General features: G+C 36.9%; 1 protein-coding gene across 2 annotated transcripts in view; it reads right to left on the bottom strand.

Annotated features, from left to right (window-relative positions):
* PARP8 (poly(ADP-ribose) polymerase family member 8) overlaps positions 1-27,073 on the bottom strand; it is a 192,743-nt gene that overhangs the window by 11,882 nt on the left and 153,788 nt on the right. For both annotated transcript variants that reach the window (XM_065905180.1, XM_065905179.1), the window contains exons 16-26: positions 25,219-25,311; positions 18,261-18,386; positions 16,954-17,019; positions 14,488-14,555; positions 12,776-12,824; positions 11,565-11,677; positions 11,259-11,331; positions 9,773-9,842; positions 5,409-5,482; positions 4,014-4,083; positions 3,081-3,165 (exon numbers count right to left, since the gene is read on the bottom strand). In XM_065905180.1, the coding sequence (XP_065761252.1) occupies positions 3,081-3,165; positions 4,014-4,083; positions 5,409-5,482; positions 9,773-9,842; positions 11,259-11,331; positions 11,565-11,677; positions 12,776-12,824; positions 14,488-14,555; positions 16,954-17,019; positions 18,261-18,386; positions 25,219-25,311 (887 nt within the window). The remainder of the gene's footprint in view (positions 1-3,080; positions 3,166-4,013; positions 4,084-5,408; positions 5,483-9,772; positions 9,843-11,258; positions 11,332-11,564; positions 11,678-12,775; positions 12,825-14,487; positions 14,556-16,953; positions 17,020-18,260; positions 18,387-25,218; positions 25,312-27,073) is intronic.

Below are 27,073 nucleotides of genomic sequence, written 5' to 3'. Positions count from 1 at the left end.
CATTTACGGAAAGTATCAATAGTAAGTTTTCCTCTCCAGCTTTAAAATCCCCATTTACTGTGAAATAAACATTTTTGCTGTATATGACTAGAGCATGATGTGGTTTTCACATCCCCTGTTTAAGCCCAACTTCTGAACAGCTGCCTGATTTCTACATATTGACATTAATGTCTTTGTGCACACAAGTCTCAAGATCAGTAACGAAATCAAGCTTTAGCTTGATCAATTCCTAGACACGCAAAACTGGCTGGAATCTGTTCTTAAAATCTGAATTACTACATTTTGCCTGAAGCATATATATTTTTGGTTAAGTTTATTCATTTTTGGAATTTTCCAACAAATTTTTTTTCAAACTTCTTATTCTTCTGTTTTCCCTATCTAATATTGTCCTTTAAATTGTACTTTAAATTTTTTCTGATGCCCTAATCCCTAAAATTTCCCCTGTTTTCCCTTCATTCTCTGCTATTGTTTACCTCTTGGGAAGAATGTGATTAGGGTATCACACAGCTGTTTCATTCTCTCCTTCATTCTGGAAATCAGATTAGCATGGAATTTATTATAATTCACTACTTTATATCCTAGTCATCAGGAAAAGCTCCTAACTAGAAATCGCATAATGTGTAAAATAAATAAATAAGTAAAATAAGAACAGAAATTGAGTTTCTGTCTGATTATGGAATATTTGTGAAAACTCATTTTTTCTCCTCAATTTATTTTTTTTCTAGATGCTACCACTCACTAGGGAGGCAGATCACTAGTAGAAGTCAGTGATTATATCTTTTATAAAGAAAAAAACTGATGGTTGTAATTAGAATGTACATTCACTAGTGAATGGATTTTCCTTCTGATGTGTTTTGAATCTTATCAATTTTCCTTAATTAGTCTCTTCCTCCTGAGGGATGAAGGATGAAATCTCATTTGTGTTTATAAAGAAATGAAAACCATTACCTTAATAGAATTTTCCCCCTCTGTATTATTTGGAAAATATCTGAGGATACTGAACGTATTTTCTTCTCTTGTCTTCAGACGGTCTTTCCTCATTTTTTTCTTATGAAATACAGAAATCCTTCTCTCCACTCACTATCCACACATGTGCCCTACTGATTTAGTTTAGGTGTAATTTGTGTAAAACTGCAAAGAAATAATACTACTTCTGAGCACTTCCATATCTAAAGTTGTTTATTTAGCTCAACAAATTTGAATTTTAGCATAACACTAAATGGGGCTTCCCAGGCGGTGCTAGTAGGAAAAAACCTGCCTGACAATACAGGAGACACAGTTCAATCTCTGGGTGGAGAAGATCTCCTGGAGAAGGGAATGGCAACCCACTCCAGTAGTCTTGCCTGGAGGATCATGGACAGAGGAGCCTGGTGGGCTACAATCAATGGGAGGTAAAGAGTTGGACACGAGTGAAGCAACTTAGCACATATAACCCTAAAAGGAATAGATTAACTAATTAGCGATAGGCTAAGAAAAAGACTCTGGCGCTACCACACCATCAAAATTTCCAGCTCACACTGACTGAAAAAGTTTGGGATTGGATGCATCTTTTAGAAAGTCAATCTTCTAACAATGAATAAGAAACAAAATGAGCAAGAAAGAAGAAAAGAAAAAAAAATATTCAGTGACTGTCTTTCACAAGAGACCTGTGCTGTGCTACAACTTCATCTGAATTATAACCTTAAAAAGCAGATGCTTTCCTGAGAGCCTCCAGAGCCATGGACACCCTTCTCTACCTTGCCTTTTGCCCGAGGAGGCTGACCTGTATGGACTTGATCAATAATTTCTCTTGCCCTCTGGTTTCTGGTAGAGTTTGGCCAATGGGGTGTCCCAGCAGGGCGCTGGCAGGAGGGCAGCCATCAAGGTTCTGCTTGGCTCCACCCCACAAGGGCCTCCTGCACTGCCTACATCCCTGAATTGATGGCCATGACTCCTTTCATGGAATCATGATGAACTAGAAATGACTCTCCTGCCAGGTCCTCCTAACTGCTTTCTCTTCTTGTCTTTAGAGACTGGAGGATGTATAATAGCTCTGGTGCTATTAGATCCAGATTATTGTCCTAGACCTATGATTTCCCAATAACCACACTTTTGTAAGTAACCTAATGTGTATATCTACCTAGATACATATAAGATCTGTATGTATATATATGTACACTTACATACACATGTATACATACATATGGTCCTTCCCTGGAGGCTTAATGCTAAAGAACCCGCCTGCCAATGCAGGAGATGTGGGTTTGATCCCTGGGTTGGGAAGATCCCCTGGGGTAGGAAATGGCAACCCACTCCAGTATTCTTGTCTGGAAAATGCCATGGACAGAGAAGCCTGGCAGATGACAGTCCATGGGGTCCCAAAAGAGTCAGACATGACTTAGTGGCTAAACAACAACACAATACATACATACACAGTGGTTAAAGAGACCATGTTTTTCTTCAAATCTTCTAAGTTAATGGCTTTTAAGTATCCCTGTTTTTCACAGCTTATTAAAATAAAACAAAAACATTAACTTGATGAGAAAATGCTGTGCTGTGCTAAGTTGCTCAGTCGTGTCTGGCTCTTTGCAACCCCATCTACTGTAAGCTCTCCTGGCTCCTCTGTCTATGGGGATTCTCCAGGCAAGAATACTAGGGTGGGTTGCCATGACCTCCTCCAGGGGATCTTTGCAACTCAGAGATCGAATCTAGGTCTCCTGCATTGCAGGTGGATTCCTTACTGTCTGAGCCTCTAGGGAAGCCCTGATGAGAAAGTGAAAGAACGTGACGTCGCTCAGTCGTGTCCGACTCTGCTACCCCGTGGACTGTAGCCTACCACGCTCCTCGGTCCATGGGATTTTCCAGGCAAGAGTACTGGAGTGGGTTGCCATTTCCTTCTCCAGTAGATCTTCCCCCCCCAGGGATTGAACTCGGGTCTTCCGCATGGTAGGCAGACGTTATACTGTCTGAGCTAACCAGGGAAGTCCGTGAGACACTATCTGTTATATTTTGGCAGCTTAAGTGACCAAACAATAATGTAGTCACTATTACCTCATTTATGGAGGAGACAGTAACGTAGGATTTTAAGCCTTCACACTTACACAAAAAAGAATCTTGTGCAGACATGATCAGTATTCGGGACGACCCATATCTCCCCATGTTTGTGCAGGTCAGGTGAGGTGATCACTGTAAAGGGAAGATAAAATGAAAGAATATTTTATTCTAAATTACTATCTCCCTTTTCTTAGAAGTCCAAAAGCAAAAATGCACGTACAAATTAACATATGAAAAACGTTTCATCTTATTAAACTATCAAAAAATGTAAATAAGAACAGTGAAATGCCAAGTAGCAATTTTATGTTTGGAACACCCTTAGCATAATAGGAAGGAAGTCACTTTGTACTCATGATGGCAAACAGGTCCTGACTTAGGAACTAGGGAGAAGGCCACCTTACATCCTCTACAACTATCAAATGTTGAAAAACCTAAAAGACAGTTAACAGTGGTTACCAAAACTCCCAACAGAAGAAGAAAAAATGAACTTTTAGCCAAAGTCAGATTTTAAAGCAAGAACAAAGGAAAGTATATGATATTGTAAATCACCCATCAATTTTCTATCCCAAGTTCAGAAAAGAAGAATAAGTTCAGTGTAGGAACAAGAAAGACCTCCTGGGTTATCTACTCAGTGCTCAGTTCATCTTTCAGAGTTTTCATGGTATTATATATTCAGAAACCAACATAAAGAGGAAGGGGTATAGATGAACAATAGAGATGAACAATACTTGATCAAAAAGAGATAATTACTCTTCTGAGATAGCTGCCAAGAATAAATTATAGCACTGTTTGAAACCTTGCCAGTTCTGCTCTTTGCTTTAACCTTTATGATCTCTGCTGTATTTTCCATCTATGCTCTTCGTCATAAGAAACAAAGCTTTCACTAGTCCATTATGAGCATTTTGTAAACACACTTAAATTCTTAAATACTGTTAAGATTGAGAATAAACGCTATGAGGATTATAAAACTTTCAACTTACCTTCACATAAGGCTATGCATTTTAAGTTACGGCTTTGCAGGAACTGGGATTGTTGTCCTTTCTTCTGTGACTAAATTCCAAAAGAATTTAAAAATTAGAGTAAAAATGGAACAGTCACTCAAGTGAAAAGAATCATCATTAAAAAGTAATCATCACTAAGATAGCTCCAGAGTTTTAAAAAATGACCTTCTCAACTAGAAGTAATATCCTTGAGTTCTGTTAACGTCAATCTATATTTGTTACATCACTTAATTTCTGTACATAATCATAATTACATCACTTTCAAAATAAGTGACCTGAAAATACTTAAAGTTCAGTAGCCCCACAACACAGAATCAGAACTCAAATTTAGTTTTACTGGAAGTCTAGCATCTCTATTTAGGGGGAAGCAAAGCTGCATTATCTTTTCAAACATGACAATCAATTATTCTAGATCACCTAACTATTCAAAATCAACCCATTTTTATAACACATTAAGCCACAGAAGTTTCAGAAACATCTTATGTAGAAAATCTGGGGGTTTTTTTTTTGTTTTCAGATATTAGATTAGCTACACTCTTTTTAAAAAAAAAAAAAAATCTAAAGTCACATTATTCATCAGATGGATTTTAATTTTTCCAGAATGCTTGTTTTCTCTGAAACAGCAAGGGATTTATGCTTGCTCTTCTCTATGCCTGGAATGTTCTTTCTCCCAGAGAGCCACATGGCTCATGCACTCATCACTTACAGCTCTTCATTCAACTGGAACCTTCTCAGAGCATTCTTTCCCCATCATCCCATTTAACATTCATTCTAGTTCCATCTTCAATCCATAGCATTCAGCATCCCCTTTCCCTGATTTTTATCCAGAAGATTTACCACCATCTAACATTCTACTAAAATAAATATTTAACTAATTTATTAAAGTTTTCCTGGATGTGGACCATTTTAAAAATATTTATTGAATTTGTTACTATATTACTTCTGCTTTATGCTTTGGTTTTTTGGTCTGTAGGTATGTGGGATCTTAGTTCCCTGACCAGGGACTGAATCCTCAACCCCTGCAATGGAAGGTAAAGTCCTAACCACTGGACCATCAAGAAGCCCCAAATTTAATTTACTTATATCCACTCAGTAGAATGCAGGTTTCAAGAGGATTTGTCTATTGTAGACTATCACTATAGCTCAATGACTAGGAGCTGTCCAGCATTTTAGTAGAAGCTCAATAAATATTTGCTGCATACTATTGAATAAAGGCATCTGAGTGATTATATTTTAGGGTGAGTTTTGTTTCTGTACAAGTATTGCCTAAAATAATTTTGCAGATTTAAAAAGCCTGAGTATTTATCAAAATCTTGCTGGCTAAGGGTGCTAGAGTTCACCCATCAGAGACAGCCGCCCAAGTTGCTACAATACCTGTGATGCATTGCTGTTTTTACTGCTTGAAGCCGGCTCATCCTTGGCTGACACCTTCTGCTTCTTGTTCATCCCTAAAAACATTAGCAAAGTAATAATTTAGGGACAAAGCTGTATGATGCAGCTCAAAATACAATCCATATACACTGCCAAGTTCCATTTTAGGCAAAGGCTTGACAGCATCAAGGCACAGACGGTCACAAAGGGCTCCTGAAGGAGCAGCCACTGTGCCCTGAGCAAGGAGGGTGGAAAGTCAGTGGGTTTGGAAGCTCTGGTCAAGTTACAACGTGGAAAATACAGTTTGTTTTTCTTTGTGTTGAAAAGAAGGATAGGATCATCTCTTGCATAAAGTTGATATAATCAGAAAATTTTTTAAACTTGATTTTAAAAGGCTTTTAGGACCAAACTTTCATTCTTACCACCTGGTGATGAGAAAATCGATAAGGGATGGGAAACAGGAATAATTTTTAAAAAATATTAATATTGCCACTTCATGAGTTGCTGATATATGCTCAATACCTATAGAATTTACTATTCCTCCTAATAAAGGAAAACTAAGTCCTTTTGTCTATGATACAAATCTTACCAGACTCTGTTAACTCCGTGGCTTTTTTACTATGAAATATTTCAGACAAAACAGAAATAAAATTCCTATCTGTTTAGAATAGGTAGATTTGTAGCTACACTTAAAAAAAAAATGCTCATCTACTATCCTGAAGTTGAGATGCCTGTTTGTTGCTGTTTCAATAAAAGGCTTAATGAAAATGGGTAAAGTCTATGGGCCAAATTGCAAGTGGTGTGACGTAAGCATTTTCCAAAGCAGACATTCCCCCAGAGATGCAGAAGTAGGTGGAGTCAAGTTGAGAAACAGGCCGAAGGTTTCAGAGGCAGTTCTGAGGGAAGTCAAAGTGTGTTAGTCACTCAGTCATGTTTGACTATCTGCAACCCCATGGGCTGTACCAGGCTCCTCTGTCTATGGGAATCTCCAGGCAAGAATACTGGAGTGGGTAGCCATTCCCTTCTCTAGGGGATCTTCCCAACCTAGGGATTGAACCCAGGTCTCCTGCAATGCAGGCAGATTCTTTACCATCTGAGTCACCAAGGAAGCCCTCTCTGAGGGAAAGGCAGAGGCTATTATATGCAGACACTGGTCTGCTCTCTACCTCCTATACCTGCAGCCTTCAAAACCAAGTATGAAGGTACTTGAACTTATGGTAGAGGTTCTTACTTTTTCTTTTCAGATCAAGGACACTTAAAGAATTAGATGAAAGCTATGGATCCTCTTTCCAGATAGATGCACATTCACACAGACAAATTTCACATTCATTTGCATCCCCCACAAACCTTTCCATGAACCCATCTAAAGAGTCTGTACACCAGGATATGAAGCCGAAAATCGCAACACTTGGTGATTTGTTGTGTTTTTCTTTTCTATGCCGAGGTTGCATTTATTTATTAAAACTGGTTTTATATTACTTTTTCATTGTGTTCTGGTTTAGTTAGATTTAGAATCTGACTTAAGCTGATTTGAATCATCTTCTCCACTGAACTATGTTATTTTCTTTCCTATATTATCTTATTCTTCTGATATTTATTTTCCTAGTGTTATTTGGGCATACTGTATTTTCAAAGATCACTGCAACAATATTTCTCAACAATATGCTTTTCAACTACGTGACTTCGCTGCTCTTTCATCAGGAAATGGAGCTTAAATCGCCAGCCCTTGAATCTGGAGGGCCTTGTGACTGCTCTGACCAGTATCTGTATACGGGAAGTGGCACCATGTGGCTTTTGACACTGAGTCATGACAGGCAAACATGTCCTCTTAGGACGTGTACTCTGGAAAGGTGAGGATAGAACTCAGAAATCAGACGCTGTGGCTGAAAGAGCATAAACTTGGAGAAAGGAATCAGAGAGGTGAGCCTAGTTAATGCTCCCCTAGTTATTAGACCTCTCTAAGTCTCATTTCCTATAACATGACGATCATAAGACTTACCATACAGACACCACATGAACAACATCTCCTGAAGCTGTTTAATAGAATCATGTAACCACACGCACACACATACACACACACACACACACACACACACACTCACAAGCACATAAGCAAAACCAACTATATATGTGCAGGCATACAGAATGCCAAATGTAAAAGCATTTAAAAGTTTAAAGGGAAATGCACTAACACTGAGACTGTAGGAAAGGAGGAAAATTTTTCATCTGTTATTTTATACCATTCTGTGTAGTTTCAATTTCTTAACAAAGAGCATAATTCAATTCAGTTGAGTCTCTCAGTCGTGTCCAACTCTTTGCGACCCCATGAACCGCAGCATGCCAGGCCTCCCTGTCCATCACCAACTCCCGGAGTCCACCCAAACCCATGTCCATTGAGTCGGTGATGCCATCCAACCATCTCATCCTCTGTCGTCCCCTTCTCTTCCCACCTTCAATCTTTCCCAGCATCAGGGTCTTTTCAAATGGGTCAGCTCTTCGCATCAGGTGGACAAAGTATTAGAGCTTCAGGTTCAACAGCAGTCCTTCCAGTGAACACCCAGGACTGATCTCCTTTAGGATGGACTGGCTGGATCGCCTTGCAGTCCAAGGGACTCTCAAGAGTCTTCTCCAACACCACAGTTCAAAAGCATCAATTCTTCAGCACTCAGTCTTCTTTATAGTCCAACTCTCACATCCATACATGACCACTGGAAAAACCATAGCCTTGACTAGACGGACCTTTGTTGGCAAAGTAATGTCTCTGCTTTTTAATATGCTATCTAGGTTGGTCATAACTTTCCTTCCAAGGAGTAAGCGTCTTTTAATTTCATGGCTGAAATCACCATCTGCAGTGATTTTGGAGCCCAGAAAAATAAAGTCTGACACTGTTTCCACAGTTTCCCCATCTATTTGCCATGAAGTGATGGGACCAGATGCCATGATCTTAGTTTTCAGAATGTTTCGCTTTAAGCCAACTTTTTCACTCTCCTCTTTCACTTTCATCAAGAGGCTCTTTAGTTCTTCTTCACTTTCTGCCAGAAGGGTGGTGTCATCTGCATATCTGAGGTTCTTGATATTTCTCCCGGCAATCTTGATTCCAGCTTGTGCTTCCTCCAGCCCAGCATTTCTCATGATGTACTCTGCATATAAGTTAAATAAGCAGGGTGACAATATACAGCCTTGGCGTACTCCTTCTCCTGTTTGGAACCAGTCTGTTGTTCCATGTCCAGTTCTAACTGTTGCTTCCTGACCTGCATACAGGTTTCTCAAGAGGCAGGTCAGGTGGTCTGGTATTCCCATTTCTTTATATTTAAACAATATATTTTTGTTCTTAAAAAAAAAAAACAAAACACCTGATCAAAGTAAAACATTCCAAAGAAATATTGCAAAGAGAAAACACCCCACATTTTTACTACCTAAAGATTACAGATGCTAACAATTTGGTAATCATTCTTGTCATATCTTGAATTCACGAGGCTCCTCCTTAGCACATGGTTTCAATTTATTTCAAAATTAAAACAATCTCACCAAAATATTAACAACAAATTGTCAAAAAGTAGTATGGTTTTGAGGGTGTCTTTCTAAAGCTAAGTTTTCCATACCATTTAAAACTTTTTTTATGGGATATTTAATTACACAATCCAATTCAATGGACATGAATTTGAGGAAACTCCAGGAAACAGTGAAAGACAGGGAAGCCTGGCGTGCTGCAGTCCACGGGGTCGCAAAGAGTTGGACATGACTGAGTGACTGAACAACAACATAATGATCCACAGGTAAGAAGTTGGCATGGTACAGAATTACATTCAATGATAGTGGATTAACTTGTATATAAACTTTACAGTGCTCTCCATAATACTTTGCACATACTGTGTGATCAATGTTTCATGTAGATGGAATAAAAATAGACATGACTGAAAATTAAAAGCAACATTAAAATTTGTCAGTTTTTGAAATTAACAAAACATATATTCCATATTATACACTAGGGGAAATATTATAAATCTTGGCATGTGAGCTTTGTTTTTATTTCTGACATTTATCAAATGAATTTAATACAAATACATCAAATAAGCTTTTTCACTTGATAAAAAGGTGGTATAGCTCAGTTGGTAAAGAGTCTGCCTGCAATGCAAGAGACCTGGGTTTGATTCCTGGGTTAAAGAGAAGGAAATGGAGAAGGTAATGGCAACCTACTCCAGTATTCTTGTTTGGAGAATCTCACGGACAGAGGACCCTGGCAGGCTACAGTCCTTGGGCTTGCAAGAGTCAGAGGTGACAGTGACTAAACCACCACCACCAGCTGGAATATACAACAACAGCAAAACCCTAATAAATTTGAGGTTAGAAATGGAATACAAGCTTACCTGAGTAACCAAATGATATGCTTGACATTGGACTAAGATAAATTCCACTTCCATACATTGCACCGTGGAGCTAAAATGGAAAGAGGTAGGAGAGGAAGCGGTCAGTTCATGGTTTTAAATGTTAATATTTCACAAGAGAGGACCATCATCTCATGCTGGAACACTTAGCTCTTAGAAAATGTTAAAGCCCTTATTCCAAGGTCTATTTGGAATTTAAAATGAGCACTAATATCTTTGTCCTTAAAATTAAGAATGCATTGATATATGGAAAATGACAGCCAAGGAAAAAAATCCTTAGAAAAGATTTTCCGTTCTATCGGTGACAGAGAGTCACTTAGTATAATGTACTGGAGTAGTATGTTAATGGCTCTAAAACACTGAAAATAAAACAGGCTGAAACATATGTGACAGAAGGCTGATTAGGACTCACTTATTTGTATATCAATAAAATATCCTACTCAGATTTTCATTATATAAGTGTCACCCCATTCTTCTCCCCCGAATTTTTCAAGTTACAGAGTGCTTTATTAACTGAAACTCTGACTAGTGTACTACTCAGAACAATAAAAATCTCTAATATTACTTCCATGTTCTAGGGCCCTCATACTCTTTTTGTTGTGCACCAAATATTAATTCAATCAATTAATTCAATCAATTGATTATGGACATTTATATTTAATTGCATCATCCCAACTGTCATCAGAGTTTGTAATTTTGCACTGGTAACTGGGTTGAGGATCTCATTTCCTGACCTCCTTACATCATCAGATAAAAATGAGTGGGATGGAATGCTAGAGATAAAGGGCATAAAGATGAGGACCACACCCAGTATATCCTGTTCACCTGCTGCCCTGGGGCTTGAAAGGCAGATAGCCAATGGCTCTTTGGCGTCCAGTCTCCACTCTGCTTATTCTTAGCCCTACCTTTACTTCTGTTAAAGTATTCACAGTGAGACAGTGCTCAAGAAATGTGTGTTGGATTAGCAGAGAGAATTCTTATAAGGTTTTACCTTTTTTCGGATCATCTTTTTCTTGTCATTGTTGTTCAGTGGCTAAGTTGTGTCTGACTCTTTGAGACCCAACGGCCTGCAGCACGCTAGGCTTCCCTGTCCTTAATTATCTCCCAGAGTTTGCTCAAACTCATGTCCATTGAGTTGGTGATGCTATCCAACCATCTTATCCACTGTCTCTCCCTTTTCCTCCTACCCTCAATCTTTCCCAGAATCGTTTTTCTTTTCTTTCCTGTTTAAGTTTAAAGTGATTTTACTGTTTCTCATAGGGAAACAATTTTCTTTTCATCCCTATGTTGTATATAGATCAATTTTGCTTGACTTTGTGAAAATTATGTATGTCCATTAGAAAGTCAATGTAATTTTTTAAAGCACACGTGCTTCACTTTTTTGAGAGTAAAAACAACACCAGGGCTGCTTACTGAACTCCCATACTGAAGAATCATGAGATCGCGTCAAAGCATTCTCAAAATGTACCTGCAGCCGTGTATTAGAAGCAACAACCAGACCATTCCTCAGGATGGAGTGCCAGTTTTCAATGTGTGAGCCACTAAAACACAGGCAAAGAAAAGGAAAAGCAAAATCAGGAGTCAACAACATTTTAATGGGGTCACAATATAACAAGCCATGATGCCTTCTCACTGCTCTGAGTTTCCTAGTCAAGTATCATGCAGTGACTGTCCTATGCTAACAACCAACCACTAAAAGAGGGTGCTTCCTCCCCACACATTTATGGACGACTGGGCGGGGAACACACAGCCCTCAACAATAAGCCATACTCACTGAAATGCAAAGGTGCTTCCGAAGAGTTTTTTAGCAGCTCTAAAATTGGATTCTTTGGCTGGTGGACTGCTGAGAAGAAGGAACTGATGGGGTGTGTGCATGAACTTCAGTTGCTGCCATTGAAAATAAGGGTACAGGAAAACATATCAAATTTAATGTATAACAGGCTGATGACAAATTCAAATGTTACTGGTTTAAGAATTATCTATTTTCAAACTATAATAATTTATATTAACAGGATCATTCATTTAAGAAATCCCCTGCATAAGTGATAAATCACATGGAATTGCTGATATGAAGGATAATTCTTTAGGCTAATGGAAAAGGAATAGCAGACAGACAATCCAAAGTCATTTATATTTAGCTTTGGAATATGCTATGTAATCACATTCAAGCAGATCTGCCTTCCTAATTACATTTCTTTTTGAGACATTTATTATTGAATTCCCTAAGTATCCACAAGCTATTTGACTGGGGAAATATCTGAGTTTGCTAAGCAGAAAAGTTAGTTCAAGATTTTAAAATCACAAAAATGATCATCATTATGCCTTATTTGCATATATTTGTAAAATCAGAAATTGCCAACACTCAAATTATAGTTTTCCCCTTTGTTCATATAAAAAAAGTAAAACAGACTCTCTTGAATTAGCTGCTTGATACACTGCTTGACACAAATTTCTAACTGCTGCTCTTCCACCTAAGATTATATGTACTTATATAGGAATCTAACATACAGGAATCTCATAGTTTAGAGATTCAGAGATGACAGACCTGAGATTTTAGATACTGCTCCTGGGTAATGACCAGAACCGAAATCAGACTGCATTAGCTTTTTTTTTTTTTAATTTTGTAAGCACATTAGGCCCATAAGTAAGATATCTGGAGTCAGCATCTCCTCTGATATAGAAAAGTGAAGCTGTGCCAACATTAAACTGACACTGATAAAAAGTACACAATCTCTAGATAATGTTCTATCACATGTGGAATAACTAAATGATTTCATATTGACTCAGTTACTTAAAAGCTCAGGACAGCAGCCTGAAATTGAATTTGGTTTCTTGGAAAAACTTGGAACTGGGGCATATATGGTCATTTCAAAGAATTAGGCTTAGCCTGAGTTTCCTTCAATTTTCTGGAGAGGCTGCCTAAAAAAATCACAACCAGTAAGTAGCCCTCCCATTTCTGCATGTATATGTGAAGAAACAACTTACCCTGTTAACTGGCAGTTTCACAATATGTGACCTATTACTTGAAATAACCCTGAAATTAATTAAAATAATCCATCAGTCACAAATATATACCACATATATTTAAAGTTTTTTTCCTCAGTTGGTAAGTGATTAAAACTTATTTTTGCTGTGACATAAATTGGGTAATAATTTTATCTAATTACATCATTCTGCTTAACTTCCTGAAACAATTTAAAGAGCTGATATAATAAAAAAAGATAATATTTTAATCTACGAAAACAAAGAAGTAGCTCTTTAAAATCTATGAGATATAACTTTTAACAACCACAATCTAAGATTAGAACTTGAATCACAATCTGCTTTCTCTGCTCTTCTCTACAATGTCTAACTAAGCATGAGTTTTCATGGAGATTTTTTTCCTTTCTATAAATATTTGAGCATCTTTGCACTGGTTTACAGTGGCTTACATACAAAATGTTATTAACTGTATGTAAGACAATGAAGTTGAAAAAAATCAAAAGTTTAGGTATTTGAAAGAACTAATTGCTTTATACTTGTCAGCATAGAAAATCATAACTAAACAAATTGTAAAACATGTTAGTAAATTTCCCTCTGCTTGAAAGAAGAGTGACTAACAAGTTCAAGGAAATGATCACAAATAATTAAAAGTGAAAAATCAAGCTGACTTTAGGGAAAAAAAGAAAGATGGGATGTTTGAGATATTTGTCTTCATTCTGAATATGACTTAGCCAAGTGAGAATTTGAAAGGCTAAAAAATAAAAAACTATGTGTTATTTTACTCATCAGAATTTTAATAATAGATTATGAAAGGTACAAAGACTTGTAAAACCTAATTTTTGTCATGATATTACTAGAATAAATTTAATATGCTTTGTAAGCTTCTGTTAACTAATTATGATCATGAGTAGCCAGAGTCTTTCTCCTTTCCTGATCTTTACGTATTTTTTAAAAAACTTCCTGGTTTTAGCACAGAATAAATACTCATTCAGATCAATCTCGTATAGTCTTCACATCTGTCTTATTGCAAGATAATCATGATGAATCTCACAGCCTTTAGTTGTCAGTGATTTCAAAGAGACGTACCTAAAACCCTCAAAGATACGGTGAGTAGATACTATTGTTATCTTTTTGCAGATGAGAAATCAGAGGGCAAATTACTTTTTGAAGTAAGTGTTGTAGAGCAAGATGAATGCTGAACCCACTTCTCAACTATCCTTAGTCTAACTCTTCTTTTAGTATCCATGCTGAGCTAACGCTGTGGCCCTCACCAGACTTTCTCTGAAACAGAACATCCTCTTGTAGTCATCAAAAGAAGAGTTTATCAAATTTATACTCTCTTTGTTATGGGAGCAAATTATACAAAACATACATTTAAGAAAGATTTTCAGTGTTTGAAACAATTTGATCACTTAGTTAACTAGAAGATTAAATGAGCCAAAATGGCTTCACCTCGTAATATAGCCAAATTTTTAAAATCTATAGAGTCAACCACACAGTATATCTGTGTATTGCATATAACAGCATTTTCTTCCCCTTGTGATGTACAAGTTTTAATTAAAGTGAAAGTCATTAAGGACTCTTGGACTGTAAAATCACCAGTCCTCATAGGACTGAGGAACTGTATGTAGCACTGCAGGTCTCCACCCCCCTGCCTTAAAGTAGGCAACAGAAAATGATGCTGTTTTCATTAAGAGGAAAACTAAATTTTATACCATTGCAGTAAGGGATGAGCAAGGGGGTCTTGTTTATCCATCTGTTTCTTGATTTCCAGATATGGTGCCTGGAAAAAAAAGTCATTATGCTCCTTGGTTTTTCTTAAATTATTTTACTTTTTTTTTGCAAAAGGAAAATCACCTTGAACAGGTATGTCTAATCCAGTTTAACGTGAAGACTTGTGGTTGTAACATGATAACAATGACCATTACGCTAGTTGCTTCTCCCCAATATGGCATGAACTCTTGACTTTCCATGCTGCACAAAGGACTTGCCAGAACATTTGGATAAGAGGCTTAAATCAAATTTTAACCTGGCTCCCATGCACTGGGCCAAGTCCCTGGACTCCTGCTGAATCTTTGCTCAAGAAAATCCAATGCTGCCAAAACACAAAAGGTACCAGCCCACACTACTAACCATTCAGTAATTCTCTACTTATCTCCTGTGAAATTTCCCAGTTGCCCAAAGTCCCTTATTTTCACTTCTTTGTAGCCCCTTTTTGCTCCCCCTTTGTTTTCACCTTAGAAACCGTGGTCACCTTGTTTTACTCAGAGGTGACCTCAGCTCACACTGCCAACCTCTCTCCTCTACTGCAGTACTTGATTAAATCTGTCTTGCCACCTTTAGAAGTGTATGGTCTCTCTTTGACACTTTTAACTTTTAACTGACATTAAAGCAAAACTTGTAACAGCTATAATCGTGCTCATATCTGAGGGTACTGACACTGGGTAGATCATTCCATGAAAAATCTGGACAAGACTTATGTAAGAAGACAAGTCCTTCTTTTAAAAGTATTGATGGAATTCACCCAGACAATTAACCTTTTCATAGAACGAAAGGCAATCTGTTTGTGGTAATTTAGGTCTCCTCTATAGGGCAGTACATTCTAGAAAATAGGACAGTATAATGTTATACTTATTTGGAGAGGTTTAAAGCATCTGATGCAATAAAACCTAACAGCATCCTTATGAGGTGTATGCTAAAGGAGGATGCAGCATTACTCTTTACTATCTCAGCAGAGAAGAAACTGAGGCATCAAGCAATCAAGCAAATTGCCCAAGGTCACAAGCCACGTCACTGATGAGGAAATTATACCACGTGGGCCTCCAACCTCCCAAGCTGACACTCAATCATCTCCACTGCCTCCTATTAAAATAGCTTACACATGACCCAGAATAAAGGAGGCAATTCTTGGCACAGAGCTGATCCTAGAGACAGAGTTTGCAGCTATTCTTAAAACCAAGAATGGTCTTTGCTGACTAAAAGTGTATAATCATGGGTAAGGTAGGTTCTTTTGTCCCTGTCAGTGGAAATGCTTTGATTGCTTTCTTTTCCTTATACAAATAATACATAATTTTTTGAAAAGGAATTCAGATAATGTAGAAAGGGCATAGAAAAATTGCTAGAAAGAATGATGGATTTTAAGCAAATAATGTAACCTGTGAATTAAAAGATCTCCTATTTACCATTGTCTGACACCTAATGTTTGTTGAATGAATGAATATTTGACTTCATAAATAAGTATCACAAGAATCAAGAATCAAATTTGGGAATATAAAAATGTACTTTATCAGGACATCTGCAAATGGAGTAGATGTGATGGTGGGGGAGGCGGCATGGCATAGAAGCTTTGTGGGCCCCAAGACTGGAGAAATCACTATTCCCTCCCCAGAGAAAGGCAATGACTGAGAGGAACACTTATTATAAACCTGCAAGGGCCTCTAGGGCAATGCAAGCCTTGAAAGCACCATATGCAAACTGAACCCACAATGCGTGTTGTTGTCAATTACAGGTTATTAATTTCTACTTATAATGATGAGCCCTAAACCTTTCTCCAAGTCTTTGGCAGCAGAAAGGCCTCAATAATTCAATAAGATGTGCTTTTCCAAGTGTTGGACTATAGCCCAGTGACATATTAGACTTTCATAATAAACCCAGATCCTTGCTCATCAAACTCTTCCACCAAAGCCTCCCTAATGGCCAAAAATATAAGCACTCAAGGAGTCTGGTATCTTCCAAAGTTGTTTTGAGATTCTGTATAAATATTCTAAAATATTTATGTGCAATTTATATTTGACAGAATATTTGTTTTTATTTTAACATTAAAATGATGTTTTGAAATTACTACCATTAATTAAAACTGACAGTCTAGGAAGATAATACCAGATTTAACTTTTGCCTTAAGATATTCCGACAAATTCTCATCTGAGTTTGAGAACAGAGAGTTAGGATTATAATTATGCAATTACCCTCCAAAGTCACAGTGGTGGCATGCCAAAACACTGATGTGATTTCATTAAAACATCCTAGTACAAAACAATTTTAAATTTTTTATGATTTTAATTACACTCACATAATAGAAAAGTATTCATGTTACTGCATAGTCAGTACTCTCAGATATTTTAAAAAATATCATTTCACTCAAGCAAAACTGAACTGTATAAGACCACAGATGATACACTTACTTGTGTCATCTCTCTAATAGAAGTTATGCTATCCAAGGCTTTCATTACTCGATCATAGTTCTTCTTCTGTTTGAAGGGGGAAAAACAGTATTCACTACAGGCCTTTGCAAGTCTGCACATCACTAGACAAACATATTATTTCTATACCTGAATTTTCCATCAGGGTCAATTTGAAAGCAATGACTGTGTTGTGTACATAAAAGGGAAGACTTTAATAAGATAGCTCAAGGACATAACATTTATAACTGAGTCAGAGGGAAGAAAAAAGAAAACAATGCCAGTTTTAGTGTAAGTATCAGTACATAAAACCATGCTCAGCTTACAGGGGAAAAACTCTAAGTACAAAAAAGATATTAGGCTCCTGATTTTGTTTTCACTACTAAAAAGTTAAGCCATGATGAATAAAGTAAGCACAGAATCCTTCTGAAACACGAAAATCCACTTTAAATCTTATAATTTCATCTTGCTTTTATTTTCTTTTGATTAGAAGGTTGTTACCAAAAGAGTGTGACTAATAAGTGTGTAAATGACACCATACGCTCAACTGATAATTTATTTTTAAGCATATTGTAAATATGTGTGCCATTTATGAAAGAAGGAAAGTTTTTCCTAGGAAGTTTTATACAGTCATTGTTTCCATAAAATGATTTTAAGATGAGTAATAATAGAAACTGAAGCAATTTTGTCTCTCATGCAACTTGAAAATTGTGTGATTTCAGAAGAATTCTGCCTAACCTCCATGAATATTTATGAAATTGGTGTCTCAAGAAATGACAGTTGATTAACAATAGTAATTAAACTTTTAGTAACCTTCAGATAACTGGGGAGTTGGGGGAGAGGCAAGAGAGGGTGAAATGAAAATCTGAAAGAAAAGGGAAAATTTGTCCCCTTACCCATGATCCTTAAAATGAGACTATACATGTTATAATCTCAAAAAAATATGTAATGAAATTAAAAGTCATATCGACCATTATAAATCAATTGATTATAGCTATTTACCTACCTTCTATGCAGTTGGAATGAGCAAAGATCAGCATGTGAGGGAATTAAATGGGTCTAGTTTCATGACAGCAAAGTTAGGAAAATGATTTAAAGGAGAAAAGGAGAGAAGTAACAGGGTACATGAAAGACAAGGTGGAAGTAAATCAAATTTGTGGAAAAGAATCATATTTGCTAAACAGATAGAGTTCATGACAGGTCATGGGTTTGATGAGACGGTAACTTAGCTAAGAAAGAAGAAAGCTAGTGAGACTGAAGTCTCAATTATTATTACGGGAAACGGGGGTTGTGCAGGGGTGATTACTTACCCTGGGGTTGAAGGCCAGCATCTGAGGATCGTTAGGATCTACCACAGAAGGATATGGCTCGAAAATGACAACTTTTCTAGGAGATTCCAATGCAGACCTACACATGGATACTAGTAGATCTACCACCTTGAAATACATACATAAGATAGTTACTACCCTTCAGGTTTTATCAAGAGTTTTGCCATTGTTTCTCCCTCTCATGGTAATTAATTGGAAAGACTCAAGATAGCTATTAATCTCTGAAATCTCTAATTTGTGGCTTCAGACCAAGTTTGACCAAGCTTGACTATTAAAGCAATTAATACGTGCTGCTTCCAACTACTCACATTTTAATATCTCTGTCTCTAACATGTCTTTGTCATGAACACATTCAATGTGCTAACAGTGCTGGAGGCTCCCTGGCAGGCCAGTGCATGAGACAGGCCCTTGCTCTTGTGGAATTCACATTTCAATGGAGAAAGTGTGTTGAAAAACAGGTAAACAAATATATGCTTAAAGACAGTTCCTGGCAGTGTTAGATGCTATAAAAAATAAAGCAGGCTTTCGAGACCAAGGGAGTAGAGGGGACTATTTCAGAGTGGCTAGGAAATGTGGTGATGTTTCTACAGAGACATGAACGAAGTGGGAGAGGAAGATGTGTGACTATCTAGGAAGAAACCATTCTGGGTGAAGGAAACTGCAGAGAACGAGTCCGACCTACTCCAAGAAAAAGAATATCCTGACATCATCTCACTTCTTCCTACTCTCCTCTGACACAGGCCATTAAAGAGCTTTGGCTTATTAAGTAAGATGATTTTATTCCTATGTTCTTCCATGATTCTTCTGCAAAATTTTCTAAGAGGCAGTACTATGGAGCAGTTAAGGGCATGGCTCCCTTCCCTAGTTTCCAAAACAATACGCTCTAGCCACCAAATCAAGAAAACCAATACTAAGTAGAGAGAGCTCGTCAGAACACATGTAGCTATAGTGTGACGACAAGAGACCTCATAAGGAAGCAGCTGACTTAATCTTTTTAAGGAAAGATATCGCCAGAAAGTTTTGAAACGGGCATTTAAACAATGCACAATAAGGGCAGGACAATTTTTGCTTCTTAAATTGTGGCTAATGAGGAGGCATTGTGGCCTGATGACAGTACGGATCACTCTGTTGTGTGTGTACTCACAAAACACATCCACCCAATCACAGCATCCAGGATTCCCAGGGGCTGAAAACAGTTAGCAACACTCAAGCCATAGGGCATGGGATCTATAAACAACACACCCCAAAGTACACAGACATAGATACCCCTAGGACTTACTCAGAAAATGGTAAAACCAAAACAGCTAATATGTCTCTACCACATTATTCCATTTATGTGTGTGTGAGCACACAAACTGGATTATAAGCAACAGGTGTAATAATAAAGATATAATACACCAGTCCAAGTTTGATGCATGAAACAGGGCACTCAAAGCCGGTCCACCAGGACAACCCTGAGGGATGGGATGGGGAGGGAGGTGAGGGGGGCTTCAGAATGGGGGACACGTGTACATGTCAATGTATGGCAAAAACCACTATAATATTGTAAAGTAATTAGCCTCCAATTAAAATAAATAAATTAATCAAATTTTAAAAATAATAAAGATGTAATAAAACCCTCCTTTTTGTTTTCCTCTCCCATATCCACACCCCTTCCACCCCAGAAAGATGCACCTTAACCCAGATACAAACTATTTTCAGCATTATCTGACCTGTTAGTAAAGTAAAACCCAAGCAAGAATTCCCAAGAAAGATTCATCAAGAAGATAAAAGAGCCTTTTTTTTAAAAAACTTTTGGAGTCAAGAATTGGTACAATTTTATAAATATCTTTAAAAATTATATGGCATAGTATGCATTTGAAGCTTTGTAAAAATATATGCCCTTTATGTATGTGGTCAAATAATCTTTGACAAGGGTGCCAAGCAAGACCACTTAATGAGGAGAAGAAAGTCTTTTCTACAAATGATGATGAAAAAACTGCATATACACAAGCAGGAGAATGAAGCTGGGCCCTTATTTTACACTGCACACAAAAATCAACTAAAGTAGGTTAAAAATCTAAACATAAAGTCCTAAACTATAAAATTTCTGTAAGAAAACTTTATGACAGGGGAAAAGCTTCATGACATTGAATCTGACAATGATTTTGCAGATATAAAACCAAAGACATGGGCAACAAAAACAAAAATTGACAGTACAACTATACCAAACTTCACTTTTATCATCAAAGGATAAAATCAAGAGAGTGAAAAAAGCAACATAGGATGGGAGAAAATATTTGCAAATAATGTATCTGATAAGTGGTTATATACAAAGTACATAAAGGACTCCTATAACTCATCAACAGAAGATTATATACTTTGATTTTAAAATGGGCAAAAGAACTAAATAGACATTTCTTTTAAGAAGATATACACGTGGTCAAAAAGCATATGAAAAATACTCAACATCACCAGTCATCAGAGAAATGTAAATCAAAACCACAATGAGATATTACCTCACAACCATCAGGATGACTATTATCAAGAAACCAGAAAATACAAAGTGTTGGTGAGCATAAGGAGAAATTGGGACCTTTGTGCAGGTTTGATGGGATTGTAAAATGGTGCAACCACTACAGAAAACAGTCTGGAGGTTCCTCGAAAGAGTTAAAAATTGAAATTTCATAAGGATCCTGCTGAAAGTGACTATCCCACTTCTGGGTACATATCCAAAGAATTAAAATGAAAACATCTTTAAGAGATGTTTGTACACTCATGTTTACAGCAGCATTATACACAATAGACAAGAGATGAAAGCAACCAAAATATCCATTGATGGATGAATGGATAAACAAAATGCTATAGACACATATAATGGAATATTATTTAGCCTAAAGAAGGAAAAGTCAGTCACCTCTTACAAAATGGATGAACCTTGAGGACATCATGCTAAGTGAATAAGCCAGTCACAAAAAGTCAGATACTACTGACTACTATCACGAAACATCTAAAGTAATCAGATTCACAGAAACAGAAAGAATGGGATGGGGGTAGGGGAAAATGGGAATGTCTGAACAGGTGTAGAGTTTCAGCTCTGTAAGATGAAAATGTTACAGAAATCTATATTTCACAACAATGTGAATATATTTAACACTACTGAACTGTGCATTTAAAAATGATTAGTATGGTAAATTTTATGTTATGTCTTTTTTACAACAATAAAAAAGGCAAAAGTGGATACAATAATAACCTGGTAAGATGTTCCCCTTTCAATCAAATATTTTAATTAAACACCTTGAGCCAAAAGTTTCAAATCAAAACTATCCAAATAACCGCATTATTTTGCCAATAATTTCAAAGTAAATTATAATGAAAATAATAGATGTCGGGGTAGAGAATTTAACTAATAGAATATTTTTGTTAATATACATCCTAAACTAACTTCAAAGTAACAGAGCAACTACTCTGGCAAAATTCCGTGCTGTCCACCAAAGTTTCATACGTCTTGCTTTCAAGGTATAATAGGGCTACTGCTCGGAAGCAACTGCTCTGCAAGCAGTATTTCTACCCTTTTTGTCTACATCAGACCACATGACTGATCTGAACCCATGGACAGTAAGCGGAAAGGGGCTGAGCTGATGGACAGGCAGCACTCCTTTCCTCTCTTCCCCTCTACTATAAACCACATGTTGAAAACACAGCAGACCCACATGGTGGACTGAATCCATTTCCTTCAATGATCAGAGCTACCCAACAAACATTCTAACCAGACAGTTGTGTGAGTTAGAAATAAAATATACCATATTAATAGTTTATCTATTATAGTAGTCAGACTGGGAATCTTGGCACAAAGAAAGGTTTATACTACAGTTTTTGAATTTGTATTCTGTTTGCATATGAAAACTTTTCCATGGAATAAAATGGTTTTTTTTTTTTGGAGAAGAGGTGAATTTAAAATTGTAGACCACTGGCTTTCAAGCAATTCCATAGTAATTCCTTTTTAAGAAAATTGTATGTAAGAGCACCAGTACATAAAAGAAATAAAATAAAATGGAGCTGCCTTCTGGTTAAAGCAGTATCTGGAGGCCTGGAATCCCAGTTGTTGACATACTCTCATCCCAGACCAGTCTCCCGCAGATCCCTCTAAAGAAAGTTCATGTAACCTCCAGAGCTCCTCAGAGCCCCATGAAAAATTCAAGAGTCAGCTGATGAAACAAGACTACAGAGATACAGTGCTATTTAGAAAAAGAATCCATTTACATGTAATCTCTAAGATTTCAACCAGAATACTGGGGTATATCTTTAAAAAGGTTAAAAGAATATTCTGCATTGGCATTCGAGTAGAATCACTAAATTCTCTAATTTTTGGGGGGGAGGGGTATTGATCTTTAGAGCGGAATCATTAAATTAATCTAAGTGAAAACTTGTGCTTTGTTACTATCGTTACATAATCCAAACATAATTTCACTTTAAGATCCACTATTTTTAGACATGTATCTATAATAAGAGGGGAAAAAAGCATCTATTATTCTATCAACTTAGCCTACTGTTAAGAGGTTAAGTTTCCTTCTAATCAATTATGTCTTATTTCTAGGCTTTACTTTCTTCCCTGCTTAAACTGTATGAGAGACAATTTACATCCAGTAAAATGCTTAAATGTTAATCATACTACTCAAATAATTATACATATATACATATACATACACACATACATATATATTCATGTGAAAATACATTTATTTGTGTATATATATTTACATACACCTGTGTAAAGTTTATTTTTACACAGCTATAAATAGCATATATTAAAGTATCTTTTCTTTTTTGAGCAATATTAGTTTCCAAGGGATGAGAAAACCTTTTACATTAAAAAAAAAAAAAGACTCACCACAGTCAGATACATTTGAGAAACCCTCTAAGTATAGGCTAGTCATTTTCTTCAGTTTTAGAGATTCTTAAGAGCTTTTAGTATGCAGATTTGCACACATTGGATGCAAAGGTAATATTAAGCTGGATTTTTAAAGTTTACTTTAACCACGGAATCATTTTTTCCATATCACAGCTGGTCAATGTTCTACTGTTTGCATCATTTTCATTTGTAACTCATTACATCACAAATAGTGCCCTTAAAATTTCATCAAGTGTTGGCACCTCAGTTTAGCTCATCAGTGAAATAATTAGGTTAAGGGAGTGTAAGTCCACGAGGCCTGGGCTGTCTGTGTTAACCGCTTTATCTTAGTCTAGTGTACCACCTGTTACACAGCGGGCATCTGATATTTACTGCAATGATGACCATATGTCTCTTGTATGATCATTCTTCCCACCCATCTTTGTGAATTTTTTAAAATTCTCTTACATTTAGCTTCCTTTGATTTTCAGTGAAGGTAAATATTTTCTCGTGTTTCTTTACTAACTACAGGTTCATATTTGTGAATTGTGCATTTATTTCCTGTATTAATTTGTAATGATACTCATGTTTTTCCTCTCAATTTTTATGAGCTTCCATGTAATTAAGTTAGTAGCAAAATACACTTTTTCAAAATTAGCTCTTAGCACTCACTATTTTTTCAAATAAAAGATATAAAATATGTATGGACTCAGATCTGTTATTTTTTTCTTTATGATTTCTTATATGTGCATAAATGCATGAACCCGATGCCCTACATAAGCTGTACATGCTTAATTTGACTCTTCTCCAGTTGAGATATAATACTTTTAAACACTTATACAAAGTAATACTTAAACTTTTAAAGTATAAGTCTTTCAGAATTTGATTTTGCACACAAGTGTAAAGACCTAAAAGTGTTTTTTCCCTCCATGTTGCAAGTCAGTTGTTTCCATCACACTAAACCATTTTTATTTATGGTATGATGTGATACCTCCATTAATATATAAAAAATCTATTTAAAACATGAGCAATTATGGGGATTATTGGACTTTCTGGGTAGTACTTTCCTTGCCAGTACTGTATTTTGATAAAATACTACAGGATTACATAATACGGCTTTGTATTTGGTTGGTCTGCTGCTGCTAAGTCGCTTCAGTCATGTCCGACTCTGTGCGACCCCATAGACGGCAGCCCACCAGGCTCCCCCCCACCCCCCGTCCCTGGGATTCTCCAGGCAAGAACACTGGAGTGGGTTGCCATTTCCTTCTCCAATGCATGAAAGTGAAAAGTGAAAGTGAAGTTGCCCAGTCGTGTCAGACTCTTCACAACCCCATGACTGCAGCCTACTAGGCTCCTCCATCCATGGGATTTTCCAGGCAAGAGTACTGGAGTGGGTTGCCATTGCCTTCTCCATTGGTTGGTCTAGCCTCTCTTAATTAACATTCATTATTTTTTTATTTTTGGAATTTTTCTCCTCTATTAGTATTTCAGTCATGTTCAATGAATGAACAAAAACTAGTTGAAATTTTAATGAAATTGCATGATGTAATACATTTTGGCATCTTAACAACTGATTTTGTTTTGTTCCTTTCCAGAAACATGGGACTCTGCTCTACTTCCAAGTTTTTTCTTTGTTTTTATATTTTTTCTTCCTGTTATAAACACTACTATTGTAAAACTGAATGCTTTCTTTTTATTACCTGTTCTGCCCATTATCTTTTCACCTAAGTTTTAAAAATAAATTGGCTTCCATTTTATGGCACTGTTACTTTACAAATAAATTTTACATAATGCAAGTGCAAGGGTTTCAGTATCTCAGTTTTACCATATAAAAAAGAAATGCAATTATTTTTCAAACAATTAAAGTTGGTTTAACTTCTCTTGCCAACTGTAAAATGACAAAACACATTAAATAAAGTTGGCAAACTGCAGTGCCTATCTAAAATTATCAAATGCCAGTTTGCTTTTTCAGTGTATCAAGAAACTATCAAAAATTTGCCCCCAAAGAAGGGCAAAATAAATAATGTTTTCACATCCAAATATAAAATAATTAGTATCATGTGTTAGTACCTGAGCTCCAGTTGCTATTTCATCAGCAGCTTCATTCATTACTCCCAGGGTTTGAAAAGCAAATACACACAGCTCTCGTTCACACACCGTAGGCTACAAAAGAAAGGGGAATCAATTCAACATTTTCTTTTTACCATCTTCCAATTCCTATATTAAATGTATGATATTCTTTATAATAAATATAAAATGCAAAGTTTTAGAATATTATTAATAAAGAGGAAGAGGGGCTTCCTGGTGGCTCAGTGGTAAAGAATTGGTCGGCCAATGCAGGAGACACGGGTTCAATTTATGATCCATGAGGATCCCACATGATGCAGCACAACTAAGCCTGAGGCGCCACAACTACGGAGCCTCTGCTCTAGAGCTGGGGAGCCGCATCTGCTGAAGCCCACCCATCCAGAGCCCATGCTCCACAAAAGAGAAGTCACCGCAATGAGAAGCCCATACGCCACAACTAGAGCCTCCACTTGCCACAACTAGAGAAAAGCCTGCGCAGCAACGAAGACCCGGCACAACCAAAAGTAAAGAAATAAATACAAATTGTTAAAAAGGAAGAAATACTATATAAATATTATTTACAATAGTCCTGGTATGGAAGCAACCTAAGTGCCCGTTTATAGATGAATGGATAAAGGAGATGTGGTATATATAAATAACTGGAATACCACTCAGTCATAAAAAAGAATAAAATATTGCCATTTGCAAGAACATTACGCTCACCTAAATAAATCAGAGAAAGACAACTACTGTATGGACTTCACTTATATGCACCTAAAAGCACAAAACAAATGAGGACGCATAACACAATATAAGCAGAGTCATAGACACAGAGAACAAACAGGTGGTTGCCAGGAGAGAGGGGGTTGGTTGGATGACAGAAAACATGAGGGAGATTAAGAGGTACAAACTTCATTTACCAAATACATGAGTCACAGGGATGAAATGCACAGTGCGGGGAAGATAGTCAATAATAATGTAGCATCTTTGTATGGTGTCAGATAGTAACTAGAGTTATTGCGGTGATCATTTTGTAATGTACAGAAATATCAAATCACTACGTTATATACCAGGAACTATCAAAGTGTTCTATGTAGGTCAATTAGACTTCAAAAACAAACAAATTCATAGAAAAAGAGAACAGATTTGTGGTTACCAGAAGTGGAAGGGTGGAGGGAGAGGAAACTGGATGGAGGTGGTCTAAAGGTGCAAACTTCCAATTACAAGATAAATAACTACTAGGGACATAATGTACAACATGATTAATTAACACTGGTGTGTGTTACATTATCGGTTCAGTTCAGTTCAGTCACTCGCTTGTGTCCAACTCTTTGCAACCCAATGGACTGCAGCACACCAGGCTTCCCTGGGCATCACTAACTCCCAGAGCTTTCTCAAACTCATGTCCATCGAATCGGTGATGCCATCCAACCACCTTCTCATTTGTCATCCCCTTCTCCTCCTGCCAGGATCAGGGTCTTTTCAGATGAGTAAGTTCTTCGCATCAGATGGCCAAAGTATTGGCATTTCAGCTTCAGAATCAGTCCTTCCAATGAATATTCAGCATTGATTTCCTTTAGGATGGACGGTTGAATCTCCTTGCAGTCCAAGGGACTCTCAAGAGTCTTCCTCAACACCACAGTTCAAAAGCATCAATTCTTTGGTGCTCAGCCTTCTTTATAGTCCAACTCTCACATCCATACATGACTACTGGAAAAACCATAGCTTTGAGTAGATGGATCTTTGTTGGCAAAGTAATGTCTCTGTTTTTTAATATGCTGTCTAGGTTGGTCATAGCTTTTCTTCCAAGGACCAAGTGTCTTTTAATTTCATGGCTGCAGTCACCATATGAAGTGAT

The sequence above is a fragment of the Muntiacus reevesi genome, chromosome 14, assembly GCF_963930625.1.
Source record: "Muntiacus reevesi chromosome 14, mMunRee1.1, whole genome shotgun sequence".
Taxonomy (NCBI): Eukaryota; Metazoa; Chordata; class Mammalia; order Artiodactyla; family Cervidae; genus Muntiacus; species Muntiacus reevesi.
This window is presented reverse-complemented; position numbering and strand designations above follow the sequence as displayed.